The sequence below is a fragment of the Pinus tabuliformis genome, chromosome 5_2, assembly GCF_031772625.1.
Source record: "Pinus tabuliformis cultivar Carrire ecotype Pingquan chromosome 5_2, CPIR1, whole genome shotgun sequence".
Taxonomy (NCBI): Eukaryota; Viridiplantae; Streptophyta; class Pinopsida; order Pinales; family Pinaceae; genus Pinus; species Pinus tabuliformis.
In genome coordinates this window covers 984,977,186-984,997,207 of record NC_142306.1, presented here as the reverse complement: position 1 = coordinate 984,997,207, position 20,022 = coordinate 984,977,186, and the positions used below count along the sequence as shown (strand labels likewise).

At 38.8% G+C, this 20,022-nt stretch overlaps 1 protein-coding gene across 1 annotated transcript in view; it reads left to right on the top strand.

Moving 5' to 3' along the window:
* Nucleotides 1-2,140: 2,140 nt before the first annotated feature.
* LOC149162600 (SCY1-like protein 2 B) overlaps nucleotides 2,141-20,022 on the top strand; it is a 191,374-nt gene continuing 173,492 nt past the window's right edge. The window contains exon 1 of the mRNA XM_089435235.1: nucleotides 2,141-2,877. Within this exon, the coding sequence (XP_089291361.1) occupies nucleotides 2,383-2,877 (495 nt within the window). The 5' untranslated portion in view covers nucleotides 2,141-2,382. The remainder of the gene's footprint in view (nucleotides 2,878-20,022) is intronic.

Below are 20,022 nucleotides of genomic sequence, written 5' to 3'. Positions count from 1 at the left end.
CTCTGATACCATATGTAACAGTCAAAGAATAAATATATAATTAACTTTTCTAATTAACATTAATTTCAACTAAGAATAGTGCTTACCTGTCGTAGAAGTAGGCTTACCGCAACAAGGTTTTGGGGACGACTCTCCACCCAACCGTAGGCTCAATTGTGCAACGTCTTGCTACAACTGGCCACCTCCGAGCCCTCAATCAACATACTACTGCCAGTGACTCCTAGGTCTTAGTATACCATTCTCCAAAGAGAATGAAAGACAAAATCTCGGAAAGATGGAATGCAAGAATGCCTCTCATCTTCCTCACCATCTATTAAATAGAACAACATTGGAAGGGGAACCACATGCACACACTCCATGTGTCTACATGCAACTTTCTTTTGATTTTTAGCTTTCTTGTTTTATTTTTTTACTTTTCTTTTGATTTTTAGCTTTCTTGTTTTATTTCCTTCTTTTTGATAGTTTTCTTGTTTTTATTTCTATATATTCTGATTTAGATTTTTAGTATAGTTATTACTATTTTTATTTTTTTATTTTTATTTATTTTCTTGTATATTTTTAAATATCATTTATTATTTATGATTTATTATTTTTATTATTTATTATTTATATTATTATTATTTATTTGTATTATTTTTTATTTATTATTATATTATTATATTATTATTTATTATGTATTATTAAGGGAAGGGATATTACATCATTGATCTCCCCTTCCTCAGACTCTTTGGGCTCATCTTCATTTTCAGGTAACTATTCATTCCTGCCTAACTTTGGATCTGCAGATCTGTCGCCTTCTTGATTCCAAAGTGCATTCAAAGGGTTGGAAGAGGTGGCTACTTGATTGTTACCCTTGTTACTTTGAGAATTTTGGGCAATTCCCTTCCCTTTGTCCCCCCCCTCGTTGTGTTTTCCATTGTTCCTATTGAGGGTTGGATTGCTCTGGGCCTTTGTTGGATGGCATCTTGGAACAATCTCGGGCAAAATGGCCATATTCATGACAATAACTACATTTGAACAAGATCTACTCATAATCCAATATTTGTCGATGTTTCCACTCTCCTAGGGTTAAATTAATCTTTATAGGTAGCCCTTTTTCCAGATCTACTTCCACACAGATCTTTGTGCAAGCAAACTGGGAGCCCTTAGGTTTGAGTAAGATGTTTAAATCTTATACTTTTCAAAAATATTTTAACATGTGATATCAACTTCATATAAAGCTTGAGTAAGCCTAATGGTTAAAAGCATGTGTTTTCTCCTAAGAGGTCATATGCCTTTGTAGATTTAGTAGTAGTCAAATCACTATACAAAAGTGGGTCCCTTGTCCCACAAACAGGAGGTCTCACTTGCCTTAAAATTAGATAATAATAATAACAATATATCAATATACATAAAAATTTTGTTAAAATAAAATATTTTAATGTTATACAAATAAAATATCCAATATGAATTATGAGTAAGATCTTTTAATATGAATTAATATTGATATGTATTTAAAAATATATTAATAATAAAAAAACCAGTTTAATGGACACTTAAAATGACTTAATATACATGTTATGTAATCTCGATAATATTCAAAAATACAATTTAAATAATAAAACATTATATTATTTTTTGTATTTTAAAATAAATTTATACCTAAAAAAATTTGATCGCTCTTCACTTATGTTAAATCTATACTATTTAAGATAAATATATAGGCGTTATAATTAGATTAAATTTATATAGAAACCATATTAGTAAATACTATTATTAAATTATATAAACCTTGGTAAAACTTTAATGTTTTAAAATAGTTTAATTCTTTTGAAAGAAACTTGTGTCACTAACTCTTCTCCATATTCGTAAAGTTTGAAAATAAAGTCTAATAAAAACTAAACCCTTTCAAACTAACTCATAATAATCTTCTTGTAAACTTCAAAATATATCTTTTGAGATCACAACACACAAGTCTAATTAACTTATTAATACACACAAAAAAAATATAAATATAGATAAAAATTCAATATGTGATTTTAAAAATAACTTGTGATGAGACCTATGAAAATCACACCAGAAAACAAAAAATTAGTATCGATAGTAAGAGTACATCAATTATAAGTGAAAGCAATGTCCTGTGGGAAAAACAAGTAAAATACGAAGAACATACCAATTAGTGCATGCACATAATTAACTTATGCATTAAGTATGTGCCAAGGAAAATTCATACTCTCTGTTTGTGGTTAAAAGAACGTCGAAAATAAGTTTCTGAATTCCACACGGTCCGTCCCATATTCATTCAGACCAGACGGACATGGATCTCGGATCTGATTCGCCTTGTATCGATCGCTTCTAAATCTCAAATCATTTATTCTGCTGCAAATCCTGCGATCGAATCCAATGGCGCTCAATATGAAGAGCCTCACGCAAGCCCTGGCTAAAACCGCAGCAGTGATAGAAAAAACGGTGCATACGACGGTACAGGAAGTGACCGGACCCAAAGCTCTACAGGACTACGAGCTCCTGGATCAGGTCGGTTCGGGCGGACCGGGGTTAGCGTGGAAGCTTTATTCGGCTCGGCCGAGAAATAAAGGACCCGCACAGGGGCAGTATCCCGTGGTCTGCGTATGGTTATTGGACAAGAAGGTCCTCTCAGAAGCTAGGCAGAGGGCCGGGCTTTCAAAAACTGCGGAGGACGCGTTTCTCGACTTAATTAGGGTTGATGCGACCAAGTTAGTTAGGTTGAGGCACCCTGGCGTAGTTCATGTTGTTCAGGGTTTGGATGAGAGTAAAGGAGCCATGGCTATGGTTACGGAGCCAATTTTCGCGTCCGTGGCCAATACATTGGGCAAGTTCGATAATGTTAGCAAGGTGCCGAAGGATCTCAAGGGACTGGTAAGACTTTGGCTTTTAATTATTCGTTCTGTCAAAAAATTATTGCAAATTCTGTAATTTAAATGGAGAAATTTCTGTAAACGAGAAGGCGATGTTAAAGAGGTCATGACGGGCGTGTTAAGAGATTTAAATGGACGCGCATGAAAATTCAAGGTTATTCTGACAACTCTGGAATAATATAATCTGAAAAATGGTAATATTGATGAATGCCTTGCCGTTTATAAGATTTGTATGGCAAAGTATAGGGCCAAGTCAGGTTATCTTTTAAGGAATTATGCCTTTTCCCCGGGAAGTCCACCTTCTGCTGGACCTTTATATGATTGCTCTTCAAGAGATTTTGACAAATGAGAACCAAGATGAACTAGGAAATTTTACAAGTGAGATGTTCAAGCGCAGAAATGAAATCTTAAAAACCTGACATTTTTAATCAAATCATTGGTTGAATTGATTAAATAAAAACATCGATCAAATGCTGATTAAATTCACTCTCGTCTTTGATGCTTAATCTCTGTTTAAATTCAACTTTCAATTTTTGTTCCAATGAAAGAGGTCCTTTAGACCAGATAGGTTTCAAAGGGATGTTAAGCATTACTGAATGGTTAATGTTATTCTGTACAGCTGCTGATCCAAGTTTCTGTAGTATTTAATATCTCTGTAAAATAATCAGGTTTAGCTTTAAAGAGATTTTATTTTTCCTGGAAGTGTAATGGTATGTGCAATACTCATGCATTCCTTTAATGGAACTGTCGAAACTTTAAAGTATCACTGAATGACATATTTTGAGTGGCCTTTACCGAATATTTTATCGAAGGACCAAAATACAACGACGAACACCTGTTATGGATACATCTTTCACATTCTTGGCTTTTGTAGGAAAGTATTACTGAATATTAGAGATTATGCAGCTTCGCAGGAAGCATTCTTTATCTCAAGTTAATTTAAAGAGCACGTCTTACATTTTAGTTAGCTTTCCCATACAAGGAAATGGTGAACGAAAAATGTGCAGATCAGAATTACAGTTTACTAAGTGTTCCTTAAATAGCAGTATCTTTCCCATTGAGGGTTCTATCGTGTTCTACATCTGTTGCAGCAAATTTCTTCATGTATGAGAAGCACTTATTTTGGATCCATATCATTGATGAAACAGTGAAAAGAGATGGTCAATTTGCACATGCAAAGAAAATTGATGATTATGGAATCTAATTGTGAAAATGCGAGACTAAATAAGATAATTTTATCATTGTCTAAGAAATGACCACAAAAATAGGTCAACAGGGCTAAAGCCTAAGTTAGTACATCCAGTGCTGGTACAAAGTGGGAGTCCGTAAGCATTTCTGGGATTAATGCAAAAAACAGAAAGATATCAAGATCTAAGATCAATCTAGAAGCTAAATACTAAATGTCTAGCTAAGAGAACTTGTTTTCAGATACTGGAGGATGTTAAGAGTATTCTCGACCTAAATATCACACCAGAGTGACAAGTCCAAAGATGATAGAATTGTATCAGGAAGAGAAGAATGGTTGAGTTGAATTATTCCAGTTGAGTAACAATGCATGGTCATTCATGAGTCATGACTCATAACCAGGCTCAAACTTTATTTAAGGCCGCAATATTTCATGTTATTTTCATAATTTGGTCAATTTGGCTTGCACATTTTCCATGGTTGGAACTTCAAAGACTTCTTTGCTTCTATCTACCATGTCTTCTTATGTTGTATTCAGAAGATGAATAATTTAACTTCTGCAAGATCTTGTGGGATCTGTGAACAGAACTTGAGAACAATTGTTTATCTTTACAGTCCACTCTTTAAGATGGATAGGCATATGAAGAAAAATCATAATTTCAAATTAATTTGGTTGCAAAGGCAGCGTAAATTTTCTAATTGTGTACTTGTGTCCATGATATTTAAATGCCCATCACCCAAAATAACATGCCCTGTTATCTAGATTTTATACTATATAGGGATAATTTGTTAACCTGATGTACGCCACTCTATAACAAGCTTTGTGTTGACACCTAATCATTGGGATTGGGTGAACACTTGTAAATAATGTAAATAGTAAATAATGGAAAGTGAAGAGTTATTGGGAGGTGAAGCCCAAGAGTCACTCCCTCATGTATATAACCATGAGTAATCTTAATGAATAAACATAATTCATTTGAGGAGTTCATCCTGGCCTGACAGGGTATCAGAGCCAACTTGTTATGCCTTGATACCAAGGGTACATAGAAACAAACTTGGTGCAAGGAGTCGTAAGTGTATCTTCTTGGGGTATTCAAATACCTCCAAAGCATACCGTCTCTATGATGAAGTTAATAAAAAGTTTGTTGTATCTAGAGATGTAATCTTTCTTGAATCTTCCAAAGCTGACAATGTTGTTGAGCGACAACTTGATTGCTTGGATAGATTCGGACATGCAAAATCATTTCAAGAATTTGATAATCAGATTCCACATCTTTAAGGGGGGATTCCTATACTGGATCAATCTGCGGATCTTCCTCTGAAGCACTCTCTCCCCCACATGAAACTCCAACCACTGATGATACTTTGAGTGATGTGATTGACAACACTGGGAGACTCAATCTTGATTCAGTCCCAACTCGGTCAACTGAGTAGCCTGTACCATCTCAGAAAGGTCCCCCAAAGTGGCTGACAAAGACACTTGAAAGTGTTCATCCTGTTGATGTTGGAAAAGCAGGAACAAGAAATTCATCTAGGCAAAATGAAGGCGATGTAGATGATTCTGATACACTTGTTGATATGGATGTTTCTTATGATTGTGAATTGAATTTGTCCACAGATTTTGAACCAACTTCCTTTAAAGAAGCCGCTTCTCATGATGAATGGAAAGAAGCGATGCAAAAGGAGTATGATGCCTTGATAAAGAATGGCACTTGGAAGCTGGTTGATCCTCCATTAAGAACCAAACCAATTGGCTGCAAGTGGGTCTACAAGAACAATTATAAAGTTGATGGCTCACTTGACAAGCACAAAGCCAAGCTTGTGGCAAAAGGTTTTGTACAGAAGGAAGGGGTCAAAATTTCTCCTTCAAATAAGCTTGGTCAAACCTAGTCAACTCGGCCTCCAACAGTGATCCGAATTAGCCCAAAACAGTGCTGAAAATGATAGTCAAACTTGGTCAACGCAGAGGTCAAACTTGCGGTCAAACAACTCTGTTTGCCTCGATTTTTGTGCCCAGAAATGCGGCCTGCCCAAACAGAAAATTCCCCAAGAAAAATGCAGTCAAACTCGGTCAACTACAGCTCGGTCAATGTTGGTCAAACCCTTCCCACAATTCAGTCAATGCCCAAAACAAAAAATGCAATCTGCCCTTCCCACGTGTGGAGAGAGAGAAGGCTGCCCTGAAGTTGTACGACCTAATCAGATGAGGAGAGAGAGATATGTGTGAGAATGAATGATGACCAAATGAGGTAGATGCACCTTCTATTTATATGCAACATTGAGGATGAATAGACATGTGTTTTGAGCTTCTGAGCCTACATTAGATTGCTGGCCGACCTTGACAATTTGTCCATAAACAGAATAAATTCATAATTCCATTTGTACATGTCAGAATGAGATGACCTTTAGATCAATCCTACACCTCTCGGAAAGAGGAATCCAATAAAAATATCCGCTGCATCATATGAGCTGTCCAAGGTGGAGTTTGGCCCTAGTTGCCAAATTTAACACTCCCTCTCAACTAGGAAGAATTCCACCTGCCAAACCATCTGACAATCTGTACCATCCTTGTCATCTCTGCTCTGCTCCACTGACCCGAAGTCAGTCTCCAATAATCGAGACTGTATCATACTACTCTCTATTGACCCGAAGTCAGTCTTCATTGATCCTAGATCAATATCAAACAACCTAGCATGGGAGTACGGTAGTACATGATGTGTCCATTAGTAGTACTATGGTCCCTATCCTCATTTCCCTACTCATTGGCCAGATGAGAAGTACTTCCCATGAGTCCCAAACTACATGGCTAGGATGTATCGGCAAGAGAAGGCGAACCACTCATCCTGCTCATATGCCATAGGAGAAGGTGAACCACTCATCCTATGCGTATATCAACATGGGGTATCACAAGGGAAGGTGAACCACTCACCTTGTACATTGCGCACCACTAGGGGAAGGTGAACCACTCTCCCTATGGTCGCTCATTGCTCCAAGAAGTACCCCAAGACACTCTGAGCACCCAGAGCTCAATATTCAAATCAAACGGGACCCTCATAAGAGGTTCTCTCCACGACTCCAAGTCGTTCACGGAAGGTTAAGAATTTGACCTTCCCTAGGGGCTTCGTAAGAATATCTGTGACTTGATCACCAGTCCCAATATGACGAAGCCTTATTTCTCCCCGTTGTACCATATCCCGGATAAAGTGGTACCTGATATCAATATGCTTGGAGTAGTCATGAAACACGGGATTCTCAGAAAGACGAATCCCACTCTAGTTGTCGCAATAGATCACGGTGGTATCCAACACATGTCCAAACAACTCACTAAAGAGCTTCCTCAACCAAACAACTCCACAGGAGGCCATACTAGCAGCAGTGTATTCTGCTCAAAGCAACCGATTTCTGCTTTTTGCTCATCCAAGATATCGAAGCAAAACCTAGAGAGAAGCAACATCCAGATGTGCTCTTACGATCCACCACATTGCCAGCCCAGTCAACATTAGAATAACCATGGAGCCTCACATTCCCGACAGTGTATCTCAGTCCATAGGTGATTGTGCCCCGGAGATATCTCAAGGGATTCTTGGCAGTAATCCAGTGTATGTGATGAGGCTCGACCATAAACTGAGTCAATGTATTCACTGCAAAACATATGTTCGAACGAGAGTTCACTAAGAACATCGGGGCCCCAACGAGTTGACGATACTCAGAAGGATTTCCCAAATCGGGCCCAGCAACATTTCCACATAACTTCTTGAAGTTATGTTCAATCGGAGTTGTCATGGACTTGCAGTCCACCATCCCAAATCTTTCAAGTAGCTTCACAATTTATTTTCCTTGAGAAAAGAAAATCTCACCTGGTTTTTGCCTGACCTCCAACCCTAGGAAATAATGAATCAATCCTAAGTCCGTCATCTCAAATTTGGAAGCCAACTCCCTCTTACATTGATGAATAAGAGGGTCTGCACCTATCAGAAAGAGATTGTCCACATAAAGTACCAAGATGAGAGGCCTATCATTCTCAACCTTAAAGTAAAGGTTCACATCAACTTCACTTCTTGTAAATCCCAACTTCATCAGACAATTGTCGATCCTCTCATATCAAGCTCGGGGAGCTTGCTTCAACCCATAGAGGGCTTTCTTCAACTTGCATACATGTGTTTGACGATCTTGAACTTCGAACCCCTCGGGTTGTTCTACATAGACTTCCTCCTTAATTGAACCATGTAAGAAGGCGGTCTTGACATCCATCTGGTGTAGATTCCATCCTTGCGAGGCAACAAGGGCTATAATCGAACGGATGGTGGTATATCGGGTAACATGTGCAAATATCTCATCATAGTCCACACCTTCCTTTTGAGAGAAGCCTCGAGCAACAAATCTAGCCTTCAACTTTTCAACACTTCCATTAGCTTCATGCTTGATCTTGTAGAGCCATTTCGAGGTGACAATGGATTTGTCCTTGGGTCTAGGGACCACATCCCAGACATCATTCTTCATAATCGATTCATACTCTTCGTTCATAGCATCCTTCCAAACTTGGTGCTTCACAACTTCTTCTAACGTGCAAGGTGAAGATTGAACAATGGTGCTCATGGCAGTTAAGTACCCTTGATACCTATTCGGCTTCTTACTTTCACGAAATGTCCCCCTTGGTGCAACATGTCTCTTGGCATCTTCGAGAGTTTCCCTAAGCCATGTGGGTCTCCTTTTCGAGGAGGAGGGCTCATGAGGAGGTGGATCAACGGGATCCATTGGTCCCTTAGCATCGAGCATCGACTCATCCTACGGTTCCCCATGTTTTCTTGGATCCGCTTCTTTGTCCTTCCTTGAAATAGGAAGTTTACTAATCTTCCCAAGGGCAGCATCTTCATCGAAGGTGCCATCATGACTTATCTCCACTTGTCTTTGACCACACACATAGATTCTATATGCCTTATAAGTTTCACTATAACCCACAAATGTTCCTTTCTTCCCAGATGCATCCAATTTGCTTCTCTTTTCTTTCGGCACATGAAAATATACGAGACTAACAAAAATTCTAAAGTGAGAAACATCAGGTTTCTTACCAGTGAAAACTTCTTCAGGAGTTTTGGAATCCAACGCTCGATGAGGGCATCTATCTTGAACGTACACGGCAGTGTTTGTAGCTTCCGCCCATAAGAACTTCGGAAGGCTTTGATCACGAAACATGGCACGATTGACTTCTATAATAGAACGATTCTTCCTTTTAGCAACAACATTTTGCTCAGGAGTATATGCGGTATTAGTCTCCCTCTTAATGCCTGCTTCTCTACAATAGTCATTGAACTCATTTGATTCATATTCGGTTCCATTATCGGTCCTCAAGATTTTGATCTTCTTCCCGGTTTGATTTTCGACCAAGGCTTTGAAAGAACGGAATCATGAGAATACTTCGTCCTACTTCTTTAAGAAATATATCCAAGTATTGCGAGAGAAATCATCCACAAAGATAACATAATATAAATATCCTTCCAAAGAGTTCACAGGCATCATACCAGATAGATCAGAATGAATCAATTGCAATATGTTGGTAGTCTTGCTATCACTTGAGGGGAATGGTCCCCTTGTATGTTTTCCTTCGGCACATCCCTGACAAACACATTCATGTTCTACTTTAAATTCGGGCATACCTGTTACCATCTTCCTTGCATTGGGTAAGGCTTTATAATGAAGATGAGCAAACCTTCGGTGCCATAATTCGGATTGAAGAGATGTATCGCAAGACATAGCTCCCAGTAGACTTCCTCCAACTTGATATAAGTTTTCAACCCTGAATACAAGAGTAAATGCTTCTTTGAATTTTTTTTTCCAAACACGTACCTTTCCATCAATGAATGCCACCTTAAATCCTTTGTCCTCCATCGTCGAGATAGATACCAGGTTCTTCTTTAGATTAGGTACATATAATACTTCTTGTAGATGAATGGTGTTACCTTGATTCAATTGAAGAGTAACATTCTGAACTCCCTTCACGAGATAGGTGGCATTGTCTCCACGAATGATTACCAAATTTGTATCCTTTTCTATCAGATTTGAAAGAGCTTCCTTATACCAGTGAAGTGCCTTGAGGCACCATTATCAATCAACCAATTTCCAAAAGTACCCGAAAGAGAGGCAGTAGAGAGGGCAGATATAAGATAAAATTCTTTTTGCTTGTTATCAATAACATTAGATTCTTCATACCTGGAGTTTCTTGATCTTTTGGGAGGGCGACCATTTCCATGTTGAATAGCGGGAGCATTCCTTTTTCCTTTGTTGTTAATCCTGCCATTCCTTTGATTGTTATTGCCCCTGAAATTGTTGTTGTCGTGGTTGTCGTCATCATTAGGTGTATCCCTTCTATCCCTTCTATTAGGACACTCCCTAGCATAGTGGCCAAACTTGTTGAAAATGAAGCATCTTCCCTTCCTTCCATTTTTGAATCTTGGTCTTCCTTGACATTGCTTCTTTGAACCTGCATTGTTCTTCGTTTTAGCATGAGCAAAGAATGCAGTAGGATCATTCCTATTTGAAGGCATATCCATTTCCACCATCCTTGTTTCTTCTTGAGAACATCTAGTCAGCAATTTTTCAAAACTTGGAATCTTGTCGTTGTTGAGAATAGTAGTGTTGAACACATGCCATTCACGAGGGAGTCCTCCAAGGGCAATGAGAGTGAGCTCCCTATCAGCGATAACTTCTCCAATCGAAAGAAGATCATTTTTGATCTCGATAATCCTCATGAAGTAGGATTGAATATCTTCACCTCTTCCCTTCTTTATGTCCTTCAATTTGTTCTTGAGAAAGAGAACTTGGTTTGCATTGCTAGCTTTGAACATGCCAACCAACCTGTCATACATTTCCTTGGATGTGTTCAAATCGGAGATGTATGCAACCAAATTCTTGCTAATAGAATCCTTGATAATCTTCTTTGCTTTGACTTCGCCCTTCTTGTACTTTGTCTTCGTGGAAGTCGGTGCATTTCAAGGAGGTTCAAAAATCTTTCCCTGCACATAGTCCATAACATCTAGCCCTTCCAAAGTCAAATCAAGTGTCATCTTCCATGCATGATAATCAAACTTATCATTGAGCTTGTCATTAGGCTTGAAGTAAGATGTGGAGGCCATTGACTCTTGTCCTTGTCCAACAAATCTCGGTGATTGCTCTTCTCAGTGATTGCTCTTTTCACTCTTGCTTGGGCTTTGTCTTCATCTCAACTCCGATACCATGTTAATTTTAGATAACAATGGCTTGTTCTACGCTTAAGAGCAATTTACTTCAATTTTCTTATTAGCCCAATATCAATTTCTCGATTAGCAATCACATTAACATGATAGTAAATGCAGATAGAACATAAATAAAAACAGTAGAAGACAAGCCAAGACAAGAAGACACAAGATGTGGCGCATGCCAGGGACAAACCCCAATGTGGAGAAACCCTTTGATCAATTCTTCTTATTATTCTTCGAAACTTCAACAAAGAGAGAGAGTACAATATGCAAAATTCACTTGCCTAATCAAAGTCAAATCTGTCCAGTCAAACAACAACCATAGGAAGCCCTAACTAGAAAGTCAATGCTGGTCAACAGGGCAGAATTTCTCCTTCAAATCAGCGCAGTCAAACCCAGTCAACTTAGCCTCCAAAAACCATCCGAATCAACCCAAAATAGTCCTGAAAATGATAGTCAAACTTGGTCAATGCAGAGGTCAAACCTGTGGTTAATGTTGGTCAAACAACTCGGTTTGCCTCGATTTTTGTGCCCAAAAATGCGGCCTGCCCAAACAAAAAATTCCCCAAGAAAAACGCAGTCAAACTCGGTCAATTGTAGCTCAATCAACGCTGGTCAAATCCTTCCTGTGATTTGGTCAACACCCAAAATAGAAAACACAGTTTGTCCTTCGCACATGTGGAGAGAGAGAAGGCTGCCTTGAAGTTGTACGACCCAATCAGATGAGGAGAGAGAGATATGTGTGAGAATGAATGATGTCCAAATGAGGTAGATGCACCTTCTATTTATATGCAACGTTGAGGATGAATAGACGTGTCTTTTGGGCTTCTGAGCCTACATTAGATTGCTGGCCGACCTTGACAATTTGTCCATAAACAAAATAAATTCATAATTCCATTTGTACATGTCAGAATGAGATGATCTTTAGATCAATCCTACACCTCTCAAAAAGAGGAATCCAATAAAAATATCAGCTGCGTCATATGAGCTGTCCTAGGTGGAGTTTGGCCCTAGTTGCCAAATTTAACTATTTTGTTTCATAGATGAGTAGAGTAGCTGAGAGTGGATAGGGAGAGAGCAAATACAGAGGTTTTGTGCACTATAGCAGCCCACGGGCCATAGGCCTCACTTCTTTGTACTTGCATCCATTTTCCATTCAGAGAAAGAGAGTAGAACAACCTCATCTTCTTGCCGAAAGAATTTATGAGGTTATATCTTGTGTCAATTTTGGTTTGTGAGTTTTATTTCGCTGTTCTTTATTTTTTGCATAATTATTTTGCATGCATACGCAATAAACAATAATTAACAGATTTAAAGATCTAAGGAGAAATAAACCCTCATAGTGTAGATTTCATATTTCCTAATATATTATAGTAAATTTGTTGTGATGAATTGTCCAGTGGAATATCCACGACAGTTTATAGATCATATTGGTATCAGAGTAGGTTTCTTTGGTTATATTGTGGGGAGTTGCAGGGGATCCAGATTAGTTAAGCTAAAGGTCACAAAACCCCAGTCACGACTGGCGAATCTATGAATAACCCTTGTGATCTGCAAAGGAGAGTATTGTGTTGATTTTTTGTAGCTTGGGATGTACTCCAAGCCCTAGGGTTCGGGGTTTGGAGGTTGGTGCACCACAAAAGTCACTTGTGGGCTTGGAACCCACGGTTGGGGTTTTGCACCCATTGATGTTTGGGCGAAAACCATGAGGCAGTTTAGACATGTGATGGATGAAGATGATAAAGGACATTGAGGCGAATCCAACGCAACGAAAATCATCAAATTCCGAGTTGTCTACGATGAGTTATGAATTTTTGAAGTTTAAGATGGGTTTTTGGCACATAAGTCATGTTAGCTTGAGAGTGAATGTGCCAAAAGACATGTCTCTTTGTGAATTCGTGGAACCCTTGTAAAGAGTATAAATACAAGGTGATTTGAAGTCATTTGATCATCCAATGTGCAACAAATCACAAGAGATAACCATCTGAGCCAGTGGCAGCACTAGGAGGACAAAACTGAGGTTACAAAGGAGCGTTCAGAGGTTTGTTTTGGGTCTGAAGTGCAGCAGAGGACAACCACATGCCTTAAGGCAAGATCTGGGCACTTGTGTGTAGTTTTGGAGGGACCTTTCTCTTTGTTTTGGTAGGCCGAGACATGAAGGCAATTGCAGGAGGGACGCAACCCTGTTCAGAGCCACAAAAGAGGTGCCGCAAGACTTATTTTAGGGCTGGAAATAAGCCTCAGGACCAATGAGTGGGAGCTAGAGATTAAGGAGAGGAAGCCGCAGTTATTGGTGGACTGTTGTAGCAGTTTTGGAGGGTTGTAACACATCTGTTGGGTGCCCTAACCAATAAAGTTAGCTACAATAGTATGCACATCCTAGAGGTATGTAATTTTTGATGGTTTCAAGGTGATTTTTTTGCTAGGTGGATGGTGTCCAAGTGTGGACAGTTGGTAGCCTTTAGAAGCCAAAGAGGAGGGGGCAGACTTGGTGATTAGATGCCCTAACCAGTGGGCAAATTCTACAATGAAGTTTCAGAAGTTGGATTGGGAACTTGAAGAGTTGTTGAAGGGCAACGTGACAATGCTCAAGTGTAGCCCTTGATCAGTTGTCACAAAGGGATCTTGGCAGCTAAAGGTGGGTGATGATTGGAGCCTAATGTGCAGTTCTTTGATGGACAAAAGAGCCTGCTAAGAAGGCAGTTGGATAGCTTAGGTATTGGACAACCTAGAGGAGCAGATTGGATCAGCCTGTGTTCATTGTAGCAGAAGTGACTTGCAGCAGTGATAGGTGGCAGCCCTCCTAGAGTATCTATGTGTTGTTCCTTGATCAACTAAGGGGCAGGTAGAGAGTAAATTGGAAGCGAAGGATTGACAGGGCGAGATACGACATAGAGGTTGTGATTGTGCACTAGAGCATCGAGATTGTCATTGTATCTTGTATTCTTGTACTTGTGCATATTTGAGGGCCATTGTCCCTTGTACGAGAGTACTAGATTGTTGTATTATATGTTGTTAATATAATGAAGTTGGGTACATATATTGTTGTTATTGTTCTTATTGTGCATGTGATTGATTTACTGCATTATATTGTTCCGTTGTGCAAATTAGCTTTGTTGAGATTCTTGGTTTGGTAGCATCAGAGATTTAAGATTCTATCCTAGACACCAGGGTTGTAGAAACTCAACAGATTGCACCGCTGGAAGCACAAGTCGCAGATATAAACCATAATGTGAGCCTCCTCATAGTGGCCTTGACCAATAAGCTCGGGCTATTAAGAGAAGATGGAGGTTCTAAGTTCTAACATGGAGGTTAGATTGGAGGGGAAATTGGTAGATCGAGAAGAACTAGAGAGGGAATCTAAGAAAGAACTTGAAAAGGATTAAACCAGTTCGAGTGTTGTGAACCCTCGACAATCCCTATACAAAATGGAAGCGAAGGTCGACATCACATTGTATGAGGGTGAGATTGCTCTGAAGCTAAATCACGGGTTGCAACAATTAGAAGTTTATTTTGGTGTTTATCATATAGAGGAAGAACAAATGATTTCATTTGCTCAAGAAATTAGAGGGTCATCCCCTGACTTGGTGGGAAAGCCACACAAAGACCTTGAGGTTGGAGAAAAATCCTCCAATGACTAAGTGGGAGGATTTCAAAATCCTCAAATTTACAATTTTATTGTATCGAGTATGTAGAGGACCAATGGATTCGGTGGCATTACTTCAGGCAGAAGCAGGGGTAGTGCATATAGGAGTACACTACAAAATTTAGAAAGATGGACATAATGTTGGGTATCTCTCCAAAGAACCTAGACGTACTCCTCAAGTATCTGGGGGTGGTTTACACAACCATATACAAAAGCAAGTGACGTTGTTCAAGCCCAAATTGGTCTATACATAGTACTTGGAGAACATAGGCCAGGAGAAAGGGCAATCAAGTGGGTCAACGCAGAAAGAGCACTAGAAAGCTTCCAAGGAGGGGAAGAAAAATTGGAAAGGAGGAAAGGACAAAAAGACAACAACCACATCACATCAGTGCAAAGATCCCAACAACCACTACAAGCACTGTAACATTGATAATCATACAAAGGAGAAGTGGCAGAAGTTGCATCTAGAGTTTAACTTGAATAACAGAAAGAAAGATGCAAAGAAGGAGAACATGGCCATTGATTCGAGCAACTGGGTTGATAGCAACTCAGACATGGATGAAAAGATTGTTTGTACATTAGTGTAGAAGGAGGTGAATGTGAGTAGTCTTCAACAATAGGAAGAGAATGAAAAGACAAGACTCTTCGATATAAAGATATAAGTCAAGAAGAGAATGATTGATGCTCTGTTCAATTGAGGATTACAGGTGAATCTCATTGCAGGCTTGCAACAAAACTAATCAACAAATTGGGATTGGAAGTTTATGATCATCCAATCTCATATCTATTGGGATGGTTAAATAAGGATACGGAAATAAAGGTAACCAAACAGTGGAAAATTAGATTTTCTTAGTGTTGATTTTATTGGTGAAGTAGAACTAGATGTAGTTCCCCTTGATGTATGTGGAGTGGTGTTTGGAAGCCCTTATATGTACATGCAGAATGCATTCTTCATTCGAAGAGCCAACCAATACTGCCTTATCAAGGATGGAAAATCCTTCACCATCAACACACACAAGGGAAAGTCTAAAATTTTGCTGGCAAGTGCTAACCTATCCAAGAAATTGATTAGTTCTAGCAAGAAGTATGTTTACTGTTTTTAAGAGAATTACTTTGTAGAAGAATTAGTAAGAGCAAAGTCATCCCTGGAGGGGTGTACTAAGAAACAAAAATGGAAACTGGAAGAGTTGCTACAGGCATACAGGGATGTGTTCCAAGAGCCTAAACAACTACCACCTAAGAGGGAAGTGGAGCATGAGATCTAGTGATCGCTGGACTCCCCATTGCCAAACATTGGGCTGTACAAGTAGTTTATTGTAGAAGTAAGTGAGGTGAAGAAGCAGTTGCAACAGGTATTGGAATAGGGTGTCATTCGACCAAGTACCTCACCATGTGGGTCATCCATCATCATTTTTCCAAAGAAGGATGGGACTTGGCGGATGTGTATTGTTTATAGGCTGCTAATAAAAATAACGCTCAAGAATAGGTACCCCCTACCGAAGATAGATGATTTGTTGGATCAGTAGTAGCATGCTAAATACGTCGCCAAACTGGACTTAAAGTTTGGATATCACCAAGTTCAGGTAAAAGAAGGAGATACTTGGAAGGCTGCCTTTAAAACTAGACAAGGTTTGTATGAATGGTTTGTCATGCTGTTTGGCCTATGCAATGCACCAACTACATTTATGAGGTTGATGAATATTATACTGCACCCTTTTATAGATTCATTTGTTATTGTCTATTTGGATGATATACTGGTATATAGTGCTACTTGGGAGCATATTATTCAAAACTGGTTGGGTTGAACTGCTAATCGCTCAAACCGGTTCATTAGCCTCAGTAAAAAACCCGGCCAATAAACCTGGTTCATGGCCTTGTAGACTTAGAATTGGCATCAAACCAATCATAAACAAACCAATTAATGATGGAACCAATCGCTTTGGCCATAAATTGGTCGGTTCATTACCAATGTAGTTCAGGGAGTTCAAAACCATCAATGGCGTTTTTTCGAGTGGTTTTGGAGGAAAATCGAGGTGGTTTTCCTTCCAAAACAATCCCTCTTGGCCATAAAACCAACCCTCCCTGTCCTAAACCCTAAACTTAAACAAAAAACCTAACTCAACCCTAGCAATGCTAGAAATCAATAGTAATGTTAAATTCTTAAAGTAAAAGTGACATTTCCTTTATCTTTACTTAAATTTTTAACATTACCATGAAATGAGTTAGGATGGTTGAGAGTGGTTTTGACCTCATTGGATTTCATATGGAGAAACTAGAATTTTAGAGCTCACTCAAAATCCAATAGACTTAATGAATTTTAGGATTTAGGAGATTGTAATGTTTCCATTTGATTTTGTCATGTGTGAGGGTATGAGATTGGCATTTGATGAAGAGCATGAAGCTCCCCTTTAAGTACCATGATGTTGGTGGTGGCATTGATTGGTGAACTTAGTTGATGTTGGTGGTATTGATTGTTGAACTCCACTACCTTGGCCTTAACAAAAATGTACTCTTCACTCAATGGAAAATAATTGGTTAGACATGCTAAGCTTTTTCTACCATATTATAAGGTCGAGGAGATGAACCCTTCACTCAAACTAAAATCATTGGTTAGGCATGTTAAACTTTTTCAATCTCTACCATATTATAAGGTTTATTAATCCAAGTTTGAAGACATTGAGCTAGATGATGTTTATGTCACTCTTGTTGATGATCCCATTTCTAGTAGTGCTGAATAAATGAGGAGTTTGATGAGTGATCATGTTGATCAGTGATTTGTAGTTTTGATGTCTAGTTTTGTTGCTGCTACTACTACTACTGAGGTTGCAAAAAAGTCTGAAGAGTCCTTAGACTCTGAGCTAGATGATGTTTATGTATCTCCTTTTGATGATCCCATGTCTAGTAGTGGTGATGAGTTTGATCATGATGAAGAGTGATCACGTTGATCACTGATATGTAGACTTGTAGTAGGCCAGTGGCCCCATAGCTTGTAGCATTGTTTTTCGACCCTAGAGGCCATTTAGAGCCTCATTGATTATGTATTTTGCCGCTGATATGTATTGCACTTGGTGCCATTTTGATATATTCACCTTTACATGGTATATATGTGCACACTACAAACTTTGCATATTTTGTTTCTATTGGTTTAAAATCATGGTTTAAAATCTTAATTTTTTTTTTGTTGTCTCATTAAAAATTAATTATTTCATGTATTTTTTTAAAGATTGGTTCATTGAGATCTGACAAGTACGGGTTTTTTGGTTCTTGTTCAAAAACGGATTTGATAGGTGGACTGGTTCGATCATCGGTTTCAGTTCGAAAATCAGTTTGATAGGTGGACCATTCTAGTCAGTGGTTCCAGTTTTGAATACTATGCCTGGGAGGAGTTGTTGAAAATAGTAGTGAGAAAGGTTCCTTGATTTGTGCCTTAATCAAGGGGACCTCAACAAGTTCTTCCTTAGCATGCTCAAATTCCTATAAGTTCGGAGCTAATTCCTATAAGTTAGAACAAATTCCTAACATTTAGGATAAGTCCCTACAAATTATTACTAAATCCTATAATTTAGGATTCGTTTCTAAAAGCTAGGACGAGTTATGAAGCAGTTAACTAATGCGCTGAAGTGGAAGGCCGAGTTTATTGTCTTCTAGTGCGAGTTTGTTTGGGAAAAGGACAAGTGACTGAATCTCAAGTTCTAGAATTGAGATGAGATGAATTGCATGTGTTAGTTCAACTCAGTTAACTCATCAATCACAAAATCAATTTCCTAAAATATAATTCGCCAGATTTAGCCTTTCGAATTGCTATAAGGAGCGAAGGCACAATTGTATCATTCTTGAGAGCGAGTTTATGAGCTTGTCAGCTTGTGAAGGAAAGAACATGCAAGAGGAGTTTGTGCGGGTATTGAAGAAAGAAGAATTGCCTTGGGAATGCGCTAGGAAATAGGGGTTAATTCCTAAGAAATAGGAGTAGCCCAAGCGTTAGGAAATAGGTGCTTATTTCCTAGGATTTGTGCAAGGATTTCAGAGCTCATAAAGGCAAGGCAAGAAGGCATAAGGATCAGGGGTCTTACAGGGATTTCAAGCTTAGTTCAAGCAGAAGATCACTGTATTCTTTATTGAAACAATATTGTATTATAAGAGATCTATTGCTCATTCTTCTTTAATAAGATTCTCAAGCAAGTAGAGGGTTTTCTTAGTTGGGTTCCCTAAAAAAACTGTGTTGTTAAATTGTGTATTTGTTTTTGTTCCTATTCCGCTGCAAAATAAGTAGAGAAATTCTTTCTCTGTATGAAAAGAAATTAGTTTCAGATTGTTCATATTAGCAGTTGCAGAATTTTGTGGATTTTCTACATGGTATCAAAGCAGTGAACAAAATCGACTAGCACACAAATTTTAGATTTGTGAGATGGCGACAACAAGGTTGAGAGATCGGGATAGACTTGATGGCGCCTCGAACTTTTGTGTTTGGAAAGTTTGGATGTCATTCTTGTTGGAAGAGTTTGGACTGAAGGATTATGCAGAGAAAGGTGTTGCAGAACCTTTAGATCCAAACTAGTTATGACAATTCTAAAGGGAGATGGCCAAAGCAAAGAGGATGATCCTAGATGGACTCCAGGATCATATAGTTTTGCATGTTTCTGGTAAGGATATTGCAAAGGAAATGTGGGATGTCGTTGTGAAGCTATACCAGGATCCATTTGAGAATCGTAAAATGATTCTCAAGGAGAAACTAAGGGTCACCAAGATGCAAAAGGGTGAGAACGTAACTTCCTATATCACTAGAGTTCAGAATGTTCATAATGAGCTAGCAGCTGTAGGAGAGAAACCGAAAGACAGTGAACTGGTGCGAGTTGCTATAAATGGGTTTACCAAGGAGTGGACTATTTTCATTCAAGGGATTATTGGACGAGATAAATTGCCATATTGGGATAGCTTGTGGAGTGATTTCACTCAGGAGGAGCTCAGACCCCGTCTTGGCGAGAGCAGCAGTGGCAAGGGGTCGAATGTTGAGAAGGAAGTGGAGAATTTTGCTCTTGCAGGTAAGGCCAAGGCAAGAAGGACCAAGGAGAGGCCGAGTCTAGCC